At 33.8% G+C, this 22,641-nt stretch overlaps 1 protein-coding gene across 2 annotated transcripts in view; it reads right to left on the bottom strand.

Moving 5' to 3' along the window:
• The window catches only part of Abca5 (ATP binding cassette subfamily A member 5), a 75,476-nt gene that overhangs the window by 41,480 nt on the left and 11,355 nt on the right, over nucleotides 1-22,641 (bottom strand). For both annotated transcript variants that reach the window (XM_042702709.1, XM_042702708.1), the window contains exons 2-11: nucleotides 19,595-19,714; nucleotides 17,977-18,181; nucleotides 15,647-15,808; nucleotides 13,132-13,220; nucleotides 11,977-12,206; nucleotides 10,229-10,370; nucleotides 8,762-8,950; nucleotides 6,963-7,110; nucleotides 5,705-5,873; nucleotides 4,190-4,248 (exon numbers count right to left, since the gene is read on the bottom strand). In XM_042702709.1, the coding sequence (XP_042558643.1) occupies nucleotides 4,190-4,248; nucleotides 5,705-5,873; nucleotides 6,963-7,110; nucleotides 8,762-8,950; nucleotides 10,229-10,370; nucleotides 11,977-12,206; nucleotides 13,132-13,220; nucleotides 15,647-15,808; nucleotides 17,977-18,181; nucleotides 19,595-19,696 (1,495 nt within the window). In that variant the 5' untranslated portion in view covers nucleotides 19,697-19,714. The remainder of the gene's footprint in view (nucleotides 1-4,189; nucleotides 4,249-5,704; nucleotides 5,874-6,962; nucleotides 7,111-8,761; nucleotides 8,951-10,228; nucleotides 10,371-11,976; nucleotides 12,207-13,131; nucleotides 13,221-15,646; nucleotides 15,809-17,976; nucleotides 18,182-19,594; nucleotides 19,715-22,641) is intronic.

Raw genomic sequence — 22,641 nt, 5'->3', positions numbered from 1 at the left:
TTATGCTACTGTGAAAGGGAACTTTCTCCTAATTTTCTTATCTACCAACATTGGTTGGTATACAAAAAAGCTACTAATTTTTGTGTGATTTTATATTATGCTATTGTACCAAAAGTTTTTAGTAGGAGTTTTGGGTGGAGTCTTCAGGATCCTTTAGATAAAGAATAATATCATCTGAAAATAGGGATAGCTTGACTTCTTTCCCTAGTTAGATCCCTGTTATTTGTCTTATTGCTCTGGCTAGGAATTCCACTACTGTATTTAAAAAGGTGGAGAGAGTAGACACTATTGTCTTGTTTCTGATTTTAGAGGAAATAGTTCCAGTTTTTCTCCATTTGGTACGATGAAGGCTATAGGTATATCTTTCTTACATTGCAGTATCATCCTTTTATTCCTAACTTCTCAAAGATTTTATCAGAAAAGAATGCTGGATTTTGCCAGAGGCCTTTTCTACATCTATTGTGAGGATCATGTGGTTCTTATCCTTGATTTTAAGTGCTATATTATGTTTATTGATTCACAAATGTTGAACTAGCCTTGCATGTACCTGCGATGAGACCAACTTGATCATGATGGACTTTTTTTTTTTTTGGGGGGGGGGTCCAGTCATGGGGCCTGAACCCTGGGCCTGGGCACTGTCCCTCAGCTCTTCAACTCAAGGCTAGTGCTCTACCACTTGAGCTACCTTCCCAGCCCCATGATGGATATTTTTATCAGTTCCAATCTGGTTTGCAAATGTTTTATTGAAGAGTTCTACATCTATGTTCACCAGAGAGATTCGTCTATACTTCTCCTTTCATGTTTTGTACTTGTCTAGTTTTAGGTTAAGTATAATGTTGGCTTTGCTTCCCTGAATGAGTTTAGTAGGTATGTGTGTGGTATGTTTTTTGTTGTGGTTTTGTTTTCAGGGGGGTGTTTTATTTTGTTGAGATATGATCTCATTATGTATCCAGGGAGGCCCTAAAATTTGCTATGTATCCTGACCTGAATTTAAACTCAAGATCTTTTGCCTCACCTTACCAAGGGCTGGGATTATATCCATGTGGTATTACTCAGTTTCCTTCACATAACATGTTTTTGAGGTTCACCTATGCTGTAGCATATACTAATGGTCCATTCCTTTTAATTGCTCAATAGCATTTCACTGTATTTATGTATTATATTTCTTTTATCCATTCATCTGCAAGGCATTTGGTCAATAATCTATTTTTGTCTTGAACTCAGAGCCTTGGGCTCTTGGCTTGGCTTGCTTGGCAGTCACTCTATCACTCGAGCCACATACCTCCAAGACTGATCATTTTTCTTCCCTGAAAAAGATTCTGTTTAAGTATTTTGTCCATTTACAAACTGAGCTGGTTTCTCATTGAGACCTTTATAATTGTAAATACAAGTCCTCTGTTAGTTATATGATATACAAATATTTCCTTTAAGTCCGTTTTTTTAAATTCACTTAATATTTACCAAGGGCAGAAAACTTTATTTTTAAAAAGCCCAATTTGGGGACTGGGAAGTTGGCTCAGTGGTAGAGCGCTTGCCTTGCATGCCTGAGTCCCTGGGTTCGATTCCTCAGCACCACATAAGCAAAAAGAAAAAAGCCGGAAGTGGCGCTGTGGCTCAAGTGGTAGGGCACTAGCCTTGAGTTGAAGGACAGCGCTCAGGCCCAGAGTTCAGGCCCCACGACCGGACCAAAAAAAACCAAAAAACAAAAAACTACCAAATAAAAAGCCCAATTTGTCAATTAGTTATATATGATTTGGTTTTCGGTACTATATTTTAGAAACATTTATCTAATCCAAAACCTTAAAGGAGTTCTCCTATTTTGTCGTTTAAGTTTCATAGGCTTAGATTTTACATTTAGGCATAAGACCCATTTTTCTGTATCTTTTTGTATATAACGGACCACAACTCACTTTTTTTTTTAAGTTGTTTTTTTTTTTACATGTCCATGTGATTGTTTCAACATTTTCTAAACTGTCTATTAAATTATTTGCATATTTGTTATATGAGTACTGTATATTCTCCATTTCAAAGCTAAAACTACAGTGACTTTATTATTGTAGCATTTCTCTGAAGTCTTGAAACAAGGCAATTTAGTATTCTAACTCTGTTTTGCCTTTTTCAAAATTGTTTTGGTGATTCTAGTTCCTCTGCATTTACATATAAATTTGAGGATTTGTTTGTCAAAATTAGCATAATAAATAAGTCAGTAACTCTTAGTAGGATTTTGCCTGAGACTGAATCTACTACAATTTGAGGAGATCACATTCATTCATTCATTTGTTTATTTAGCAGCAGTGAGGTTTGAACTAAGAGTCTTGCATTTGCTAAGCAAGCCCTGTACCCTAGTCATACCCAAGACATACCCTAGTCTTTTCTGCTTCTACTTATTTTTCAAATAAAGTATCAGATTTTTTGCAAAGGGCCAGCCTTAGTGGTCTTCCTAGCTCTACCTCCTGCTGAGGTGAGATTACAAATGTGTATAATAATGCCCAGACTATTTTATGACATAAGGTTTTTACTAACTTTTCTGCCCAAACTAGCCTCCAACCAAGATCCTCCGATCTCCACCTCCCCCTTCATTGTGATTACCGGCATGTCTACCACACCCAGTCTTAGAGATCATATCTGAACATCTATTGCAGTTTAGGTAGAACTCACATCTAAACACTGAGTCTTCTAACCCATGAACATGGTATTTCTCTTCATTTGTCTACTTCCTCTTTAACTTCTCTCAGCAATGTTTTGTACTTTTCAAGATGCAAGTCTTCTATATCTTTTGTCTGATTTATCTGTAAGTATATAATATTTTTGATGCTATAATAAATGCTTTTGAAATTTTTACTTCTGTTGGTAATAAATATATTATTGATTTTTCTTTATCTTGTCACCTTTCTAAACTCACTCTTAACTACACTATCTTTAATGTAGAGATCTAATGAATTTTTTAAAATAAATGATCATGTCAACAGTTTCACTGCTTCATTTCCAATCTGGATGCCCTCTCTTTCTCTTTCCTCTTTGTATTGGTAGTAATTTCCTGTTGAATATCCACACTGGAAACTATATATAAACCTCCAATTTTAAATAAAACAAGACTTAAGCCACTGTAACCTAGTAAGTTGGACTTCACCAAGAACTTGTGCTCATCAAAGGACATTACCAACAGAATGAAAAGGCAAGCTTCAAATTGGGATATTTGAATACATTTATCTAACAAAAGTCCTGAATCCAAAATGTACAAACCTCTTAAAAATAGGTAGCTTCAGGAAAAAGAATATCCACATGCCAATAATCATATAAAAAGTTGATCAATAGCATTATTAGGCAAATGCAAATTAAAATCAAATTAACACATCACTCTACACTATACAACAGAATAAAGTTGAAAGGACTATTGCTGTTATTGGGTGAAGTGATTCCTAATGCTAAAATCACTACAATTCTCATGATGATTCCTCACTACAAAAAAATTTTCAAGCCTAAAGCATCAGTAGTGATGAAGCTGAGACTCCCTATGTTAAGCCCAAAAGCATTTTTAAAAAATAAAATAAAAAAGAGGAAATTAGGGCTGGGAAGGTGGCTCAGTGGTAGAGCACTTGCCTTGCATGCCTGAGGCTCTAGGTTCGATTCCTCAGCACCACATAAGCATAAAGAAAAAAGCAGGGGGGGGGGGGAGGGGGGAGGCTGGGAAGGGAGGTGAAGGGTAAACAAAGGAGGAGGCTGCAATGCTTGGTAAGAAATGTATGCATTATCCTGCCCATGTAATTGTAACCCCTCTGTACAGTATGTTCTCAAATAAAATAAAATTAAATTAAAAAAAAAAAAGAAAAAAGCCAGAAGTGGCGCTGTGTGTCAAGTGGTAGCGCGCTAGCCTTGAGCTGAAAAGCTAAGGGACAGGGCCCAGGCCCAGAGTTCAGGCCCCACGACTGGAACCCCCCCCCCAAAAAAAAAAAAGAAGAGGAAACTAACATGTATACAAATGCATGGTAATAAAACAAAAAGGACACAAACTTGTTCCAACTGTTGAGTATTTTGTTTATCTTAAGCAATACTACCTTTTGTGGATTTTTTCAAATTGTAAGTTTTATTATGAATCCTAATCACAAAAACTGATGGATGAGAGAAATTATGGCAAAGAAGTTTAAATTTCCCAACAACTATGCAAACTCTAATACTATGGACTACTTACTTCTCAAGGCCTCAACATTTTCACTTTTCCTTCGGTATGTCTTCTGAATACCACTTATTCTGAAAAACATAGTTTTCTACTGAAAATATTTAATGAAATTTTTAAGTATGTGCTTACATGCATATTTCTATAAAAGCTAATTTTTTATTTTAAAATGTATTTTATAACATTTGAAATGGATATATTCCTTAACAACAGGAGGTATGATTTCCTGCACTATTAAGGGAAAAGTTGTATATACCCCTGTTGGGATAGAATAGGTTACTTAAATTTTGTAAAAAAATTATTTTTGGTCTAGAAGATATTCTGTGATAAGAATAAACTGGCATTTTATGCCCAAACATAAAAAGGAAAAAAAACAACAAAAGAATACTGTCATAATAATAGAAAGTATCTTTCTACTAAAATAATGAACCAAAGAAAATTGATAATAATTATAAAATTTTAAACTATAAAATATAACATTCTGTTTTACATGTTATTTGTTCATTTTTCACACAGCGCAAACTTCTAAAATTAAGTAATTAGCTCAAGCAATTCCCTCTGTTTAATTATATATGTGCTATATTAGTTAAAAGAGATAAATCAGATGTCATTTCATATCAACATACATATGTAGCTCCTGGTTAGTGTGAAATGATTGTTTTATTCCATTTTAAACTTATATACATCATTTCTTAATGAAATAATGGTGTGATATGTTAATCAGTTTAAAGTTCATCTTTGAAATGGCAGGTCACTGTCCCACTAATTATTTCTAAAGTATTTTGATGCTTACTTATTCACTTATACACTCTCCTTAAATTAAAAACCACATTATACATTATTTTCCCCAATGTGTCTATTATTTCCTTTCTTTCTACTTTTTATAAAGTTTAGTGGTGACAGTAGTGAATGATATAACAAGAAACAATAATGAATCTCTTTGATTCTTAAAAAGTTATATTCTTTTTTTTTTTTTTTTTTTTGGTCATGGGGCTTGAACTCTGGGCCTGAAAAGTTATATTCTAATAATATCAGAAACACTAAAAGTCTACAAAATTAACAGAAGACACTTTGTAATATATGACACTGTTGCATAAATCCAATTATTGAACTGGTTTTTATTTCACTTCAGTCAACCAAATAAAAACTTTAAGCAGCCTAATTACATAAATACTGGGTCTTATTTCTCTTAAAATTTTCATTAAATTACAGTATTTCAAAATTACCAAGAAACAAATGTAAAAAGCTAAATCTGGTATAATTTATTACACCCACAATAAGAGTAACCAAAATGGGTCTTTTCAGAGCACCCAGGCCCAACTTTACCCTAAATGGTTTCAAAGAAAGCAATTTAAAAGAAAAATAGGATAGGAAGTTTGATTTAAGAAGTTGAGCACTAGCTGAGCAAGTAGGCCAAGCAAGTTCAAACAGGCATCTCAATTATCTACTAAATCTAAGATAACATACATACTTACAAACACAGCACTTTCATCAGTTGTTTTTATATATACACTAAATACTGAATCATACCTTATGGCTTCTTTTCCTACAAATTCTGAAGAAACAGGCTCAACTATTTCACTAAAACTGATATTTCCATTAACATTGCCTTCTGATAACTCTTTATAATTTCTTTTGCTCTTTGACCAATATGATGGCTTTAGAAAATATAAAGATGATCTCCTTAAGCCAAATTCCCCTGAAAAGTAAAAATGAAAGAATGGATTACAACGAATTAAGTCAGAAATAAAACAAATCATAAATGCAGGAAATTAACTGTAAATTTATTCAGTCTTAATTTTAATATTAAAGGCCACATGGGATTATGAGTTACCATTTGAAATAGGCCTAAGAGCAAGACACCAGTGCCTCCCACTTGTAATCCTAGACACCTAGGAGACTGAGGATCAAAGATGAAAGCCAACTTGGGCAGAAATATCCTCACAACTCTCATCTCCAATTACCCAGTGAAAAGCCAGAACTAAAGGATGACTCAAGTGGCAGAATGCTAGCCGTTTTAAGAAACAGAAACAAGCAAAGGTAAGGCCCTGAATTTGAGCCCTAAATACTGACACTGACACACTCACACACACACACACACACACACACACACACACACACACACACAAAAACAAGTCTAGGATATGGAAAAAAGAAATTAGGAATTTAAAGAAAAAAAAGGAGATGTTAAATATTATACAGGCATAGTAAGAAATGAGGGGAAGCAGTAGAAGTTACTCGAGTACTACACAGTTTTAGACCTAAGAGGGCAAAACAATAAAATACTTCAGTTTAAAAAAATTGACATAAACCAGACACAGGTGGCTCATGCCTGTAATCCTAGATACTCAGGAGGCCGAGATCTGAAGATCCTGGTTCAAAGCCAGCCCTGGCAGGAAAGTCCTTGAGACTCTTATCTCCAATTAACCACCATAAAACCAAAAGTGATGATGTGACTCAAGTGGTAGAATGCTGGCCTTGAGCTGAAGAGCTCAAGGACAGAGCCCAGGCCCAGAGTTCAAGCCTCAGGACCAACCCTCCCCCACCCCCCCCCCCCAAAAAAAAAACTCATATAGGGAAACACCGGGTTAAGAAATTCATCTAGGACCTTGAGGTTTTTGAAATAAGATTTTCTACAGTTACTTATACAGTCTCCTTAAGTTCACTAGTGGCTAAGATTTAAGGTATAAAATATAAATATTTAAAATTAAATAAAGTTCACACTACTTGGGGAAAAAAGTCCCTAACACTCTTTAAAATAAAATCTAATTAATAACCTACTGCATACCTGGAATGACTTGATCAAGATAGACAGCCAGAAGAACATAGAAAATGCTATTAAGTGCTAGCATGATCATAGTAATAATTAGAGGATATGGGCCTTCAGTCAAATTAGAAAATAAAGCACCTTCATTAAAGTCTTCTAAATGCATGACCTGAGAAAAAGAAACAGCAACTTTATTACATAAAGATAATTAAAACAAGCAAAAGCTAATAGTTCTTAGTATAACTCATTGTATCATAACCAGAGTGATAGCAACTAAACTGTGCCTTTGGACAGATTAGCAATATGAATTTATTAAAAAAAATAGATTACATCAAATTGAAGTTTATCATAACAACTCCTTTCAAGCATTATTTTCATTCTCTTAAAATTATATACATCAATGTCTGGGAATTTAATTCTAATTCAATGACTAGTATGAAATAAAAGTATGATGTTAGCATTACTGCTTACTTATGTAAGGAAAAGAGTTGTAGCCACATAGAAATCAAGTAAATTGAGTATTAGAGGATAAAATTATGGTTAGCATCACCCCAGATTTGAAAAAAGAAAGGTCATATGCTTAACTATCCCCTTCAACACTGTAATTACTGACATGTTCATTATAAATATATGTGAAGTAGAAAGAAATGTTATGGAGTTAAGGCCTCAATTAGGTCCTTGCTCTGCTATATGTGAATTTTAATTACACCACCCTAAATGTTAATCTTTCCACCTAACAAATGGAGATAGTATTAATGATACTGATAGGCCCTCTTAAGGAAAAGTTACGACTCTAAAATCAACTTTTCCAAGAAAGGGGGCATTTCTTTCAAAATGGGTAACAATAGCTTTTAGTCTTCAAATAATTAAGAAAATTTGATAGTCTATCTTAAAATTAGTCTCACATTGCTTTTTGGTGTTTTGGTCAAGATCAAGTATTAATTTTGTCTTACAAACCAAAATATTCTATCAAACCAACCAGCATAAATAAATCTCAGAAACTGTAGCCAGGCACCAATGGCTAACACCTGTAACCTTAGCTACTCAGTAAGCAGATATCTGAGGATCATGGTTTAAAGCCACCCTGGGGAAGAAAGCCCAAAAGACTGTTAACTCTAATTAACCACCAAAAAGCTGGAAGTGGAGCTGTGGCTCATGTGGTTAAGTGTTAGCCCCCAAAAAACACAAAAAAACATAAGTGGTCAGGCACTGCACTAAACTCAGTGCTCAGGTTCAAGCACCAGAAGCAGCACAAAACAGTAAATGAAGAAAAACCGTATTTTCTTCTTTGTATGTTAGCCAAATTTAAGTTCTACTATATAAAAGTTTCTCATGTGATTTTTTTTTTACTTAGAAGCTAACTGAATCTGCTAGGAGAAATAAATATCAGATTATAAATCTATTATTTAGATGAATGACAATTCTATGAGGCTTAGACCAATAAATACACCAGGCCTTGATATTTCACTAGTATACTTGCAACAAATTTGCTCTGCTCCATACAGGCATCATCCTGAGAAAAGTGTATAAATGGTAGCAATGGAGCAATCTTAAGTGAATAGCTTCTAACAGACCAAGTAATTACACTACAATAGGTTACTAAAATGCAGTAAATAGTTAACTTACAAATAAAACATTTGAGAAATTAAAATTGGAGAAATTATAAATAAAATCTGATATAAAATGCACTCTACTACATTTCATTCTTGTGTTGAATTTTAATTTACTTTTTGCAAATCAAAGGCCATATTCATGATAGTATGTTACATCAAACTGAAAAGAAAATAGTTGGTAAATACGTGATCAATGTTAATACCTACCTGTGCAATACCAATCAAAAAAGTACACTGACAGAATGGACTTAAAAGCCAAACTAACGACTTTGGAAAACTTTCCATCAGGACTATCAAAAGCCCAATAAATCCAAAAGCCACAGTGACAAAAAATTCAACTATTCCCACATGTTTTGATTTTTTAAAAAGTGGTGTCAGCATTAAAGCAAAAAATACCTGTAAAACATAAACATTAAAGTTAATGCATGTTCATATACACTGATATGAAAACAAAACTAAATTTTGCTCATAAAATGTTATTTTTATTAAAATATATGTCATACACATGTCTAGGGAACAGAGAAAAAATGATTTATTCTGATTAAAATATAATATATGCATATCTGAAATACTATAGTGAAGTCCCTTGGTGCACCTAATACACACTCACATGCAATAAATAAAAATGAGAGGAAAGTAAAACAAGGCTCTATAGGTGGGCAGCAATCAGCGAAAGAGGGAAGGATAAAAGGAGAGGGGAATGAGTATAAATGTGGTCAAAATATTTTATATGAAAACAGAACAATAATAACTGTTGAAATTGCTTTCAAGGGGAAAAGCAGGGGAAGAAGGAGAGTGATAGATGAGGTGAGTTTGATTAGTATGCATGGTGTCCATGTATGGAGATGTCACAGTGAAATCCTCCCTTGTACAACTATATATGTAAGATTTTATTTTCATGTAAGTAACGATATCACTTATTTTTTGTAAACTAACAAATATTAAAGATAGCAAGTATGATTAGACCTATACTGTAGAAACCATAACAAGCCATGTGATTCTGCAGTTAAATACATGACAACAATAAATAAGCTTTTAAAGATAAGATCCATTTTTAAACTCAACATAAATAATTATATTAAAGGTACATGAAGGGGTTTTTTGTAATTTATCATTTTAAAGAGCAGTGGTAATAGTTAAAACAATCTTTCACAACAGGCACATAAACAAACTAAACCCAAGGAGAGAGGAATGTACTGACAACACACAGGTTAGTCATTTATTCAGCCTATGCAAATCAATGTTAAGACTAAGCGCTACATTTACAAAAACATCTTTAGTCGCTCTATACCACAACCTAACTGGAAACAGAATTTCACAAAGACAAAAAAGTAAAAAGGTCCAATAGTGTTAGACAATCTTAAACAAGTAATTATGTAATAGCAGTCTAATGTAACATAAACACAAGTTAAATTTAAACTTGAGACTACTTTATAACTTTTCTAAAACTATGGAAGTACAATGATGTTATACCATCTATTATTATTTATCAACAACTTAATAACAATATATCTTTGGTGGGAAATTGATAGTCTGCAAAAAAAAAAAAACAAAACTTGGCTATATTGCCAAGTATTTAACATTCAATTCCTTCACTGCCATTACAAGTTAAAATATTTACAGAGGCTGTGTAACTAATGTAAGCTAATGTAAAAATACTGAAAAAACACTTACAGAGGATAATCCATATAAGAAAAAGAGTAGAAATATTACAAAGCTGCTACTTTGAGGAAATAATGAAGAAGCTGTTGCAATGACTGACATTAGAAGGGACATAAGGAAAATCAAGCTTGTATACAGAAGCACCCAGGAAAGCCTAAAACGAGAATGCAAACACCATTTATAAACAAATGTACAGGCATTAATAGTTTAAAAAAATCATTCCAAATGAAACTTCAAATTTTAACCATCTTATTAATAAAGTCAAGTATATTTCTGTTTTATATATTGAAAATTAACACTTCTAATTAATTACAAATGTAGTTTATATAAAATTTTTATATAAAAAACTAATCAATTCAGAGTAACATCATATCTTTCAGAACCAAAATAATTTTTAAAACTTAGTAGAAATTCATGATTAATTTAAGTTATATATTCTCAAAAATCCAATAGTGGTTATCTCTGATTTGCTTAATATGCAGTTTTAATGAGTCAGTGTAATGACAAGGGATATGCTCTAATTAAACTTCTGATGCCTTTTTCTATTGTAATCAATACAAGCTCTTTGCAAATCAATGACATAATTACTATTTTTACACAATGTTCTTAAGGGTATGATCAACAAGCACAATAACAGAGACATTATTTTATCCCAAGATTCCTCTTAAAATCAGAAATCAATGGAATTGCTACAGCATTTAATGTAATTTTATCTTTTGCATTATGGTTGAATGTACAATATCATAAAATCAATTAGAGTTAAAAAACAAGCAAATTAACAAAATTGAATATATTTTACAGAGGCAAAATTTGAGTGTTTGACAGATTGATTTGCCTAAATTCATCCAGCTATTTCCCCATAATGTAATAATGTAATGCATCTTAACATCAATCACTTCCAAAATTAAGAAAAGAAAGCTGCCCCAAAAGCAAAGAAAATGTATTATACACAGTATCTCATTATATAAAGTGCTATTATTATTAGATTAGGCCGAGTACAATTGTTTTCAAATAATTTAAAACAATAACATACATACGGAATATTAACCTTCCCTTCAAATGAGCTTAAAATAATTTTTTGGTGTTTTTTTTTCTTTTTCCAATTTGGATACAGGCTGACCTGAAACACTCAGTCCTCATGCCTTAGTGCTGGGCTTACAGGTGTAAATCACCACACCTAGCTTAAAACAAATTTCCTTATTATGTAGCCTGAAAAAATAAGGAATCTATACTTAGAAATATTTATAAATGTGTCTATAAAATTGTCATTGTACAAAAACAATGTTAAAGCTTACAAACTTGTTTCACATGTCTGCTCTACAAATTACTTATATAATCTTTATCTTCATTTATCAAAAAAAGCCTCTGGAGAAATGTCCAGAAATTACTTATGACTTTTGAAGTATATAATTGCCCAGTATCATGAATACACTATTTATCAGGGAAGGAGATAATCAGCCAATCTCTAGCTTTCTCTAATCTCCTACCTTCAGAGCAACGAAACAATAAAATATACAGAACATGTTCCATAAGTTCAAACAAAATTTAAAGGTACTGTTAAATGCTCCACATTCTTTTCTGTATTAAAACAAACCAACTGGGAGCTAAAGGTTATTGACTAATCTCAAATTTCAACATAAAGGCAATCACTAAGAAAACAGCACCTCATCAATAGACTAATAAAAGTAAAACTCTGAAGATCTATAAGATATTTAATATAATTATAAATTATAGTGAATAATAAGCCTTTGATAACATACCAAAAGGCAGTGTCATGAAGTCCCATTATCTTTAAAAATTCCTTTAACTTTTTTTCTTTTTCTGCTACAATATGAATTGCCAAGAAGTAACCAAAAGGTGAAAATGCAATAACCAGGTATATTAAAATGACTCCTCGGGGAAAGGTATCTATTTCTATAACAGCAGTTTCCCCCATAATAATAGCTTTAGTGGACTCCAGCTCTTTCCAAATAGAAACATTGGTCTTCAACTGTAATGAGAAAATATAAAAACAATCACTTCATTCTGACAGCAGCCTCTAATAAAATACAACAATTATACACTTTTAAATTTAGTAAATAACTTGTACAAATAAAATCCTCAAAAAGTATATATTTGAAATAAAGTGATTAGTAGAATATCATGAATCAAAGTAGAATACTGCTTTTAATTCATTTTAGAAATATATGATAAAGTCTAAAGTTGGTGAATATATAAAATTCTAATTAAATAATTTGCCAAGGAAAATAAAACTCGCATTATTTTATCTTAGACAATTATCAGCATCCCAAGTAATCCAGACAATGTTAAAAAAAAAAGGCTTAAAAAAAGAATGCTTTCCTGTTCCTTTAAAATCCATGCAAACAGCACATACATATAGAGAGAATCATACAACTACTTATGCTGCATGAACTTCTAACATTCAAGTGAAAGCCTCAATTGAAATTTGTATTGCCTATTCATCCAATGCAGGGCTGGGATGTAGCTCAGTGGCAAAGCACTTGCCTCGCAAGTGCAACATCCTGGGTTCGATCCCCAGTACCAAAAAAGAAAAGACAAAAAAAATACAGTTAAAAAAAAAAAACCCAATGTAGTCTGAGTTTAAATACTAGTCTTGGGCCAACACACTCTTAAGTGCTACAATACCATCAATGTAAAACAATTAGTAGTATTCATTATCTCTACTTTGAACTTCTGTACTATGGACACATATCCCTGTATTATAGGGTTGTAAGATATTAAGTGGGTTAATAAACAAGCATAACTTAGAACTAATGTTTAGTAAGTGACAAATACTTAATAAATTAGGAGTAAGATAATAAAAAACACTCATATTCATTAAGTGATACGTATTCAAGGAGAAAAGTCTGTAATTACTAGCATATGGTTTGTTTTTCTTCCTTTGCCACTTTTACCTGTATGATGGCAGCATCAATGGATGCCTGTAAAACTGTAAACCCGGAGGACCAGTACTGAGCAGCTTCACATGATTTTGAACAGCCAGCTACAGGGAGAAAAATGTAAGACATAGATTTGGTTCTAACATTGTTGAGAGCTACCAAAGCAGTATAATCAATAAATCTCCATAGGATTAACAAAAACACACTGTTCCCCTTAAAAGGCAAATTGTGTCTCTAATATTCCCAATTTCTTATTTAGAATGCTGAAATAAAATTACATTTTCAAAAAGTATGTAATAATTAATATCCTTTTCCCAGTATACAGCTGGGTATGACGGCTCAAACCTATATTTTTAGCTATTTGAGAGGCAGAGTAGAGGGGATTACAATCTGAGGCCAGCCCAGGAATAAAGTGATACCTCTGAAAATTAACCAGTGTAAAAAGGGTTGACAAGAGTGGCTCAAGTGGCAGAGCACCTACCTAGCAAGTGCCAGGCCCACCAAGCAAAAAACAAAAAAAACAAAAAACAATTGAAGGATAGTAAACTAAATAATGACTCCCAAAAATACCAAGTTCTGATCTCTAGTCTCAAAAACACTGCTTTATATGGAAAAAGGATCTGTGCAGATGTAATCAAAATAAGAATTTTGACCTGAGGAAAACATCCTACGTTATCTATATAGACCCTAAAAATAAGTCACTAGTGTCTGAACAACAGAGAGAGAAACTTGACATCCACAGAAGAAAAGACAATGTATACAGCAGGGCAGAAGACTGGAGTGTTGCTGCCACAAGCCAAGAAATGCTGGCAGCCACCAGCAGTTGGGAGACACAAAGAAGGTATCATCCCCTGAGCTTCCAAACGGAACATGGCTCCATCACATCTGTATTTCCCTCAGTGACACTGATTCTGCCTTTTGGGTTCTAGACTATGAGAAAATCAGTTTCTGTTGTTTTAAGCCACTAATTTGTTAAGAAGAGAAAACAAATGTAATTATTTTTGTTGACTCTGCTTGCTATAAAGATCCTCCTCAATTTAGGTTATGTCCTGATAAGCTCAGTATAGGTTGAAAATAGGAAGAAGCATGGCTCACACCTGTAATTCTAGCTATAGAAGGCTGAGCTCTAAGGATTATGATTCAAAGCTATCCTGAAGAGGGAGATTCTATGTCCAATTAACCATCAAAAAGCTCAAAGTCAAGCTGTGGCTCAATTGGTAGAAAGCCAGCCTTAAGCAAAAACACTAAAGACAGGAACCAGTTCCTAGGTTCAAGCACGCACACACACACACACACATAAATAAATAAAATAGGGTTAAGTAAAACTGCATGTTGACATTATCCAAAAAGAAGTGTCAAGCACACACACACACACACACACACACACACACACACACACACACACACACACATAAATAAAATAGGGTTAAGTAAAACTGCATGTTAATGACATTATCCAAAAAGAAGTGTACTCTTTACCTGACTTATGCAACTGTAACCACTCTGTACATCACCATTATAATAACAATACATTTTTTTTTTTGGGTCCAGTTGTGGGGCCTGAACTCTGGGCCTGGGCGCTGTCCCTCAGCTCTTCAGCTCAAGGCTAGCACTCTACCACTTGAGCCACAGCACCACTTCCAGCTTTTTTCTTTTTGCTTATGTGGTGCTGAGGAATCGAACCCAGGGCCTCAGGCATGCAAGGCAAGTGCTCTACCACTGAGCCACCTTCCCAGCCCAATAACAATACATTTTAATGCAAAAATATATATTTTAGAATACTGAATGGTAAATGAATAAATATATAAATTTAGCTATTTAAATAATTACTTGAAATATATCACTTTCTGTTTTAAGATGTCATTTCATAAAGACTTTGTTTCAATGTTCACCAAATTCCATACTTAGCACAATGACTTCAGTGTTAATTAAATAAACCTCTTCATAGGTTTAAAATTGAAGATTATTTTCCATGTTCCAAATGTAAAATTAATAAAGTTCACTGGTGGGAGACCCTGAGGTTTTAAACACCTGTACATACCGTAAAGGAAAAGACTTACATAGAAGAAAAAAAATAAAGTCATACACATTTTATATGTTATTAGAAATAACATTTTACATTAAAATAATTTTACATGACATCTTTGTGTATGCATGTTTTTGTTTTTGTTTATTTTGTCAGTCATGAGGATTAAACTCTGGGCCTGGATGCTGTCCCTCAGCTCTTCAGCTCAAGGTTAGCGCTCTACCACTTGAGCCACAGAGTGACTTCTGGTTTTCTGAGAGGTTTACTGGAGATAAGAGTCATGGACTTTTCCTGCCTGGACTGCCTTTGAACCAGGATCCCCAGATCTTAGCCTCCTGAGTAGCTAGGATTACAGGTGTGAGCCACCGGGCTTGCATAAATGTTTTTGTACTAGAAAGGTTTTCTATCTGAACAGTTGAAGATATCAAAGTTGGATCCTACTCAATTTTGCACATAAACTGAGCAGCAAAAACAAACACTTAATTAACTTCAATAATTAGTTACCTCTTGAATCCATATAAATGGAAGATACCGGAATCATATCAGGAAAGAAACGAAGCTCATAGGACATTGAGTCTTTAAAAACCACACCTACAAAGTTGCTGGATTTAAAATGACTTGATGCTACCATTTCTTTCTCATTTTCATACTCCTCAGTGATTATGACTATAAAAATAAAACAATGCAGTTAACTCATGTTTTCTATGATAGGGTATATTGATTTTATAATTATAGTTGGTAAAAGGACTATTTTGTAAGCACTTTGCTATATTCTCTTCCTTAGAAGATAATTCTTCTAAGAAAATATTTGTAACTTTAAAAATGCAATTTTACAGACACTAAGTTCTCATTTTATACTAATAAATTACATATCAGCATATTATAAGTATTATGAATATAAGGCATAGTGTAAAATACTCATGATCTATTTTATCAAGAGCTTGCTATTTCTTGAATCTCAACGGCTTGTAACAAACTTTACTGTGGAGTAGTTCTGATACCATGTCCACTGTTTACATCCCTGACAGCATGTTTACATGTTTACATTTCTGACAGCAATCACTGTCAGACAAGCTTAAATTTAAGATTTGCAGCAGTAATGAAATGCTTTTGTTTTTCTTTTTGTCAGTCATGGGGCTTGAACTCAGGGACTGGGCACTGTCCCTGAGCTCTTTTGCTCAAGGCTAGCACTCTACTACTTTGAGCCACAGATCTACGCCCATTTTTCTTGTGGCTAAAAGGGTCTCAAGAACTTTCTTGCCCAGGCTGGCTTTGCACCAAGGTCCTCAGATTTCAGTCCTGGTGAGTAGTTAGGAGGCATGAGATACCAGTACCCAGCAGAAATAATTTTTTTACTCTCTCTCATCTCCACCCATGAGTTGTGTTGTTCACTTTCTTCCAAGTCCAGTGAGCTCCACTGCTACATTTACCACCCTTTTCCCTTTGTGTTCTGTACCCTTCTCACTACTCTCCCAAAGATAAAACACTTGAATACATCAAACATAAAGATGACAGAATAAAGATATGAAATTCTTAAAATGACAACTTACTACCTCAAAGTAAAATTTACAACTTCTTGATAAATATTTTTAAATATTCCTTCTTATAAAGAAAAAACTTTAATCCTACTCAGAAACTAATTTTGTCAACTATACCTTCTTTGAATAAAAATTACCACTTAAGTCTAAATATTCTTTATTTCATTTTAGAAGATAAATTGAGAAAATTCTACACAATCACTCACATTGAGATATTTTTCTATGTGTCTGCTGGTCCTGAGATTCTGTCCTAAAGCTTTTTCCACCCAAGACTAGCCCTCTACTACTTGAGCTACAGTTCCTCTTCAGGCTTTTTGGTAGGTAGCTCAACCTCCTGAGTAGCTAGAATTAAAGTAGTGAACCACCACCAAAATAGGACATTTTAAAATATTTTCTTGCAGTTTTGTTTATAAACAAGTCATGTTTACTCAGGAAATTCCAGAATATGAGGTCTAATGGAAATAACATAAGACTGGTTCTTTGTGTTGGCATACAGTAGTGATTTAAATCATTGTCTTAAAAAAAAAAAAAGCACATGGAGAAAGACAGCTCTAGGTAGGAAAGCCATAGTCCTAGCCTCCAAAGTTCAATTTTTCTTCAGATTATACCATATGGTCCATAAATAAGCAGAGCAATCTGAAAAGAATACTGTGGTAGGTAGTCTTTACCATAGCTTGTTAATTATTATGATTTAGAATCAAAAGAAATACTATAGCTTTTATTTTATACATATGTACTTAATGTTTAAATATCCAAGAAATATAACATATAAAAATATAAGATATGTATCACCAAGAACATAAATTAGTGTTTCACAAAAACATCAGGGAGCAGAACTAAATGTTTTAAAATTTTTTGTGAAGCTAGATTTTGGCAAGAGAACATATCTCTCAGGGCCAAGAATATAGTTACAACCAGGCAATGGTGGCTAACACCTGTAATCCTAGCAACTCAGAAGGCTAAGATCTAAGGATCATGGTTCAAAGCCAGCCAGGGCAAGAAAGTTCATGAGACTCTTATCTCCAATTAAAAAACAGAAAGCCAGAAGTGGTGCTGTGGCTCAAAGTGGTAGAGTGCTAGCCTTGAGCACAAAAGCTCAGGAACAGTGCCTAAGCTCTGAGTTCAAGCCCTCTGACTAACCAAAAGGAAAAAAAAAATGTGTGTATGTGTGTGTGTGTGTGTGTGTATAACTTACTCATAAAGCAAGACAATCATTATTTGAAGAGTTCATGTTATAGATATACACATATTATATATAAAATATATATAAGAAATACATATACAAGATAGAAATACCATCTTGAAGGTGATCTGTAGACACTCTCTGCATGATGTCACTTGTAATATTTGTTACTGGAGTGTATCCAAGAATAAGATTAGAAAGGATAGACTTGTCCATGGGATTAAGTTCTGTATCAGGCACTTCTCCATATTTCTTATTTGGATGCATCATACTAATTAATATTAACCAAAATAAAAAAAACAGTGGAAAAAGAATTTCCTATAATAAAAGAAATAAAGCAATTACAAAGTATAGTTATAAAAGCAAATCAAGATCTGCAAATAATTTAGTACTAAAAAAAATCATGAAGAATTTGGTCATCTTCTATTATATACAAAAGATAAAAGCAATTCTACCTCAAAAGAATTATTATATTGAGCATATCACCAAACTCAATAAGGATATTGCATGAAATTTGCTCTATATTCACTTCTGCTAAGATATTTTAAGATTCAAGTACACAATAAGGTGACATAAAATGTAATATTTAATTATCTTAAATTAATAAAAATAATACAGTAATTCATATTCTGTTAAGAGTAACTTGTAACAACTCTATGGATACCACAAAAACATTTTTATTCAATTCTGAATTAGAAATCATACTTCAGTAATATAATCTGTTGAAATAAAACAAGCAAACTTGTTGGGGGTACTAAAAATCTTGGAAGGGTATAAGGAGAGTGGCACTGAGGGTAAAATTGAGTGCAATACAATATAAACATGTGAAGATAAAACAATGAAATCCCCTCTCCTGCCCCATGTAATTGATATAAGCCAACAAAATGCTTTTTAAACAACAAGCAATAATACCTAAATTTGTATTACTGAAACTATATTCAATTAAGTTCTATGGTCACTTTTGGTAGGGATGAACTACCATTTACCTCATTATTTAATTGTTCTGCTGATTTCAGGGAAGACAAACAATATATTTCTGACCTTTGACATTATTACAAGCTGGTTTACTAGAGTTCTTACTTTGTTTTACCCAAAGCAATCCATGCTGAGGTACAGATTTGTTATGCCATTTTAGTATTCTTAGACAACTCAATCCAGAAACCATAAAATGTGAAGGTGCAATGCATAAAATTGTGGAATGAAGCCAGGTGCTGGTGGCTCACACCTAATCCTAGCTACTCAGGAGGCTGAGATTTGAGGATCACGGTTCAAAGCCATCCTGGACAGAAAAGTCTATGAGACTGTTATGCCAACAAACTACTCAGAAAAAGCTGGAAGTGATGCTGTGGTTCAAATGGTAGAGCACTAGCTTTGAGAAAAACTTGAACAGTGCCCAGGCTCTGAGTTCAAGACCAAGGACTGGCAAAAAAAAAAAAAAAGCGGGGGGAGGGGAGGGAATGAGACAAAGGTATGTGAATGCTGAGAAATATATCTAGGATTCAAAATTAAGTACTGATAAAAGAAATTAAATTTAGTAACCATTAATAAAAATCTTTAACATTGGAAAATGGGTAATTCAATGACTTTTCCCACATTAGTATAATGAACACAATTAGCTTTACTTTACAAGCAAATTAAACAAAGCAAAGGAATTAAGTTGTAATAAAAAATTTAGACAGCAAAACTGATAAACTACAAGTAGGCATAAAAAAAAATAGTATTCTGACTTACCTGAACACTACTTTTTTTAGTCCTACATTTAATTAGATAGTTCTTCAGTAGAAGTGTTCTGGTCTGTCTCCAAACTCCAACCTCCCTAATTGCAGTGGCCATGTTTTCTGGATCAGCCTACTAAAAAACAAACAAAACCAAAAAAACAGCTTTAAACCATATAGTAAATCACATATTCTTAATGGCAATAATACACAAATGCTCCGGTCCCAAATAAGATGAAGTTAAGCATATTGTAAGCTCCCTCTCTTCCCTGGACAGGTGCATTGAACAGCTATTTAACAACTATCAAAAGAAAATAACTGTGTGAAAAAAAAAAAAAAGGAAAGCCAGGCACTGTTGGCTCACACTGAAATACTAACTACTCAGGAGACTCAGATCTGAGGATTGTGGTTCAAAGCCAGCCCAGGCAGAACAGTCTTGAGACTCTTATGTCCAATTCATCACCAGAGTGTCACTGTGGCTCCAACTCGTAGAATAGCACAGGGACAGCGCCCTGGCCCTAATTCAAGCCCATATCATCATCAACAACAGAAAGAAAGAAAGAAAGAAAGAAAGAAAGAAAGAAAGAAAGAAAGAAAGAAAGAAAGAAAGAAAGAAAGAAAGAAAGAAAGAAAGAAAGAAAGAAAGAAAGAAAGAAAGAAAGAAAGAAAGAAGGAAAGAAGAAGGAAGGAAGGAAGGAAGGAAGGAAGGAAGGAAGGAAGAAGGAAAGAAGGAAGGAAGGAAGGAAGGAAGGAAGGAAGGAAGAAAGAAAGAAAGAAAGAAACAAAGAAACAAAGAAACAAAGAAAGAAAGAAAGAAAAAGAAAGAAAGAGAGAGAGAAAGACCAGAACTGAAATTCCACCATATCAGCAGTGAGCTTACAGACTATTTGTCTTTGGTAACTCTAAAACTAAACATATAAGTGGACACCAGAACAGAGATAAACTCTATGTCTAGGATGAGGATTGAGAAAAGTTTGTCTTAATACTCAATGAGAATTCAGAAATATCAAATCATTTTTTTCATTGTTTTTTTCCTGTGTCTGTATCACTAAGCAATCTTGATGGCGGTATCAGACTACAGTAACTGAAAGCCCAATTAATGCAGACTAAATTCTGAGGCAAAAGCACCTTCTCTCTCCATTTGGTGGAGCTATGGCTCCAAGAGCTGGGCTAATTTCCATTCTTTTCTCAACTACCATTCTTTTTTCTCTACCTCCTGCCATTGGGCCCCAAGTATGATAGTTGTAGATATATATAGTCATATGTGGCACAACAGGACTTTGTGACTGGAGAAAAGAAACAACTATAGGGAAAGACAGTTCAAGAGAGATCAAGAGAAAAGATGAGCTCAGGAATGCACCAGAAAAAAAAAAAAAAGGTTAAGCCAGGCTTACTCTTGTAATCCTAGCTACTCAGGAGGCTGAGGATTGAGGTTCAAAGCCCACCAGGGCAGAAAAGTCCATGAGACTCTTATCTCCAAAAACCACCAGGAAGTGGCCCTGTGGCTCAAGTGGTAGAGCGCTCACCTTGAGCTGAATTGCTGAGGGACAGCACCCAGGCCCAAAGTCCAAGCCCCACAACTGACCAAAAAAAAAAAAAAAGGTTATTATCTTCTAAATTAACACCAAGGGCTGTGAAGGTGGCTCAGTGGTAGAGTGCTTGCCTTGCATGCATGAGGCCCTGGGTTCGATTCGTCAGCACCACATAAGCAGAAAAAGTAGCGCTGTGGTTCAAGTGGTAGAATGCTAGCCTTGAGCTGAAGAGCTGAGGGACAGCGCCTAGGCCCAGAGTTCAGGCCCCACATCCAAAAAATAAAATAGAATAAAAATAAAAATAAATTAACACCAAAACTGGACATACATAGATTGTATCCTGTTTGTGCTAATAAACTGAACTAAGAGACAGAGATAGAATCCAGTCTGGGCCCTGTGTGGTACCCACAAGACAGATCCAAACAAACTAAATGGCAAAAGCTTTAGAAAACTAAACCAAAATTACAAACACAATTCAAAGAATGTGAGGGAAATTTACAACCAGAACCTAACCAGGTTGACAGTCTACTAAAAGATACCAACATTCCTCATAAGATTAAACAAAGCCTAAAGTCTCAAGCAACTCAAAATTATTTGGCATATGACACATGCAGAAAATAGTACTCTACTAAACAAAAGAAAATCAATGGATACCACAATCAACATGATAGATTTTGGAAAACTGACAAAAAGTTTAAAAGTAGCTGTTTAAAAAAGTATTTCATTTTATGTGGTAGATATATATATATATATGTATGTATACACACATGCATACAAAATGGAATTCTATGCCTCCATCAGAAAGAATGACACAGCCTCATTTGTTAGGAAATGGAAAGACCTGGAAAAAACTATATTAAGTGAAGTAAGCCAGGCCCAAAGAAACATAGGTTCCATGGTTTCCCTTATTTGCAGTAACTAGTATATGCCTAGGACAAGCAGAAAAGTTCAAAAGCTATGTACATATGACCATATAAGATGATGCTAAGTGAAATGAACCCCAAGATAGAGACACAAGTGTTTTTTTTTCTTGCTGTTGTTAATGTATTATAATATACCATGTGATTTTTTTGTTTCTTTTATATGTTCTTCCCCATGGTATAACCCCTGTTTTTACTGTATTTGATTCTGGTGCCCTGAATCTTGTATATACATTTTTCTAATTTGGGGAGGGGAAGGGAAATAACAAAATGCTGAAATAAGGTTACAGGATGACCCACTGTAACAACAAAATGTACAAGACACTATGTTGAAAATGAACTTTACAACTTTGGGGTGGGTGGGGAGGGATAAGTTGAGGAGGTAGGGAGGGAAGAGATGGTAGGGGAAAAACAAAAGAGGAGGTAACAAGGAAATGTACTCATTACCTTACTCATGTAACTGTAACCCATCTTTACAGTATTTTTACTATAAAAAATATATACAAAAATATTTCATTTTAGCAAGCAATAGTAAGCATTCTAGAAAATAACAAAAAAGAAGAAAAGAAAATGTCAGCAAAGAAAAACAAAGTGAACAAAATGGAAATTAC

Source organism: Dipodomys spectabilis, unplaced genomic scaffold (assembly GCF_019054845.1).
Source record: "Dipodomys spectabilis isolate Male_0828 unplaced genomic scaffold, ASM1905484v1 ptg000329l, whole genome shotgun sequence".
NCBI lineage: Eukaryota > Metazoa > Chordata > Mammalia > Rodentia > Heteromyidae > Dipodomys > Dipodomys spectabilis.
The sequence above is the reverse complement of the archived record's forward strand: the minus strand, read 5'-3'. Positions and strand labels throughout refer to the sequence as shown.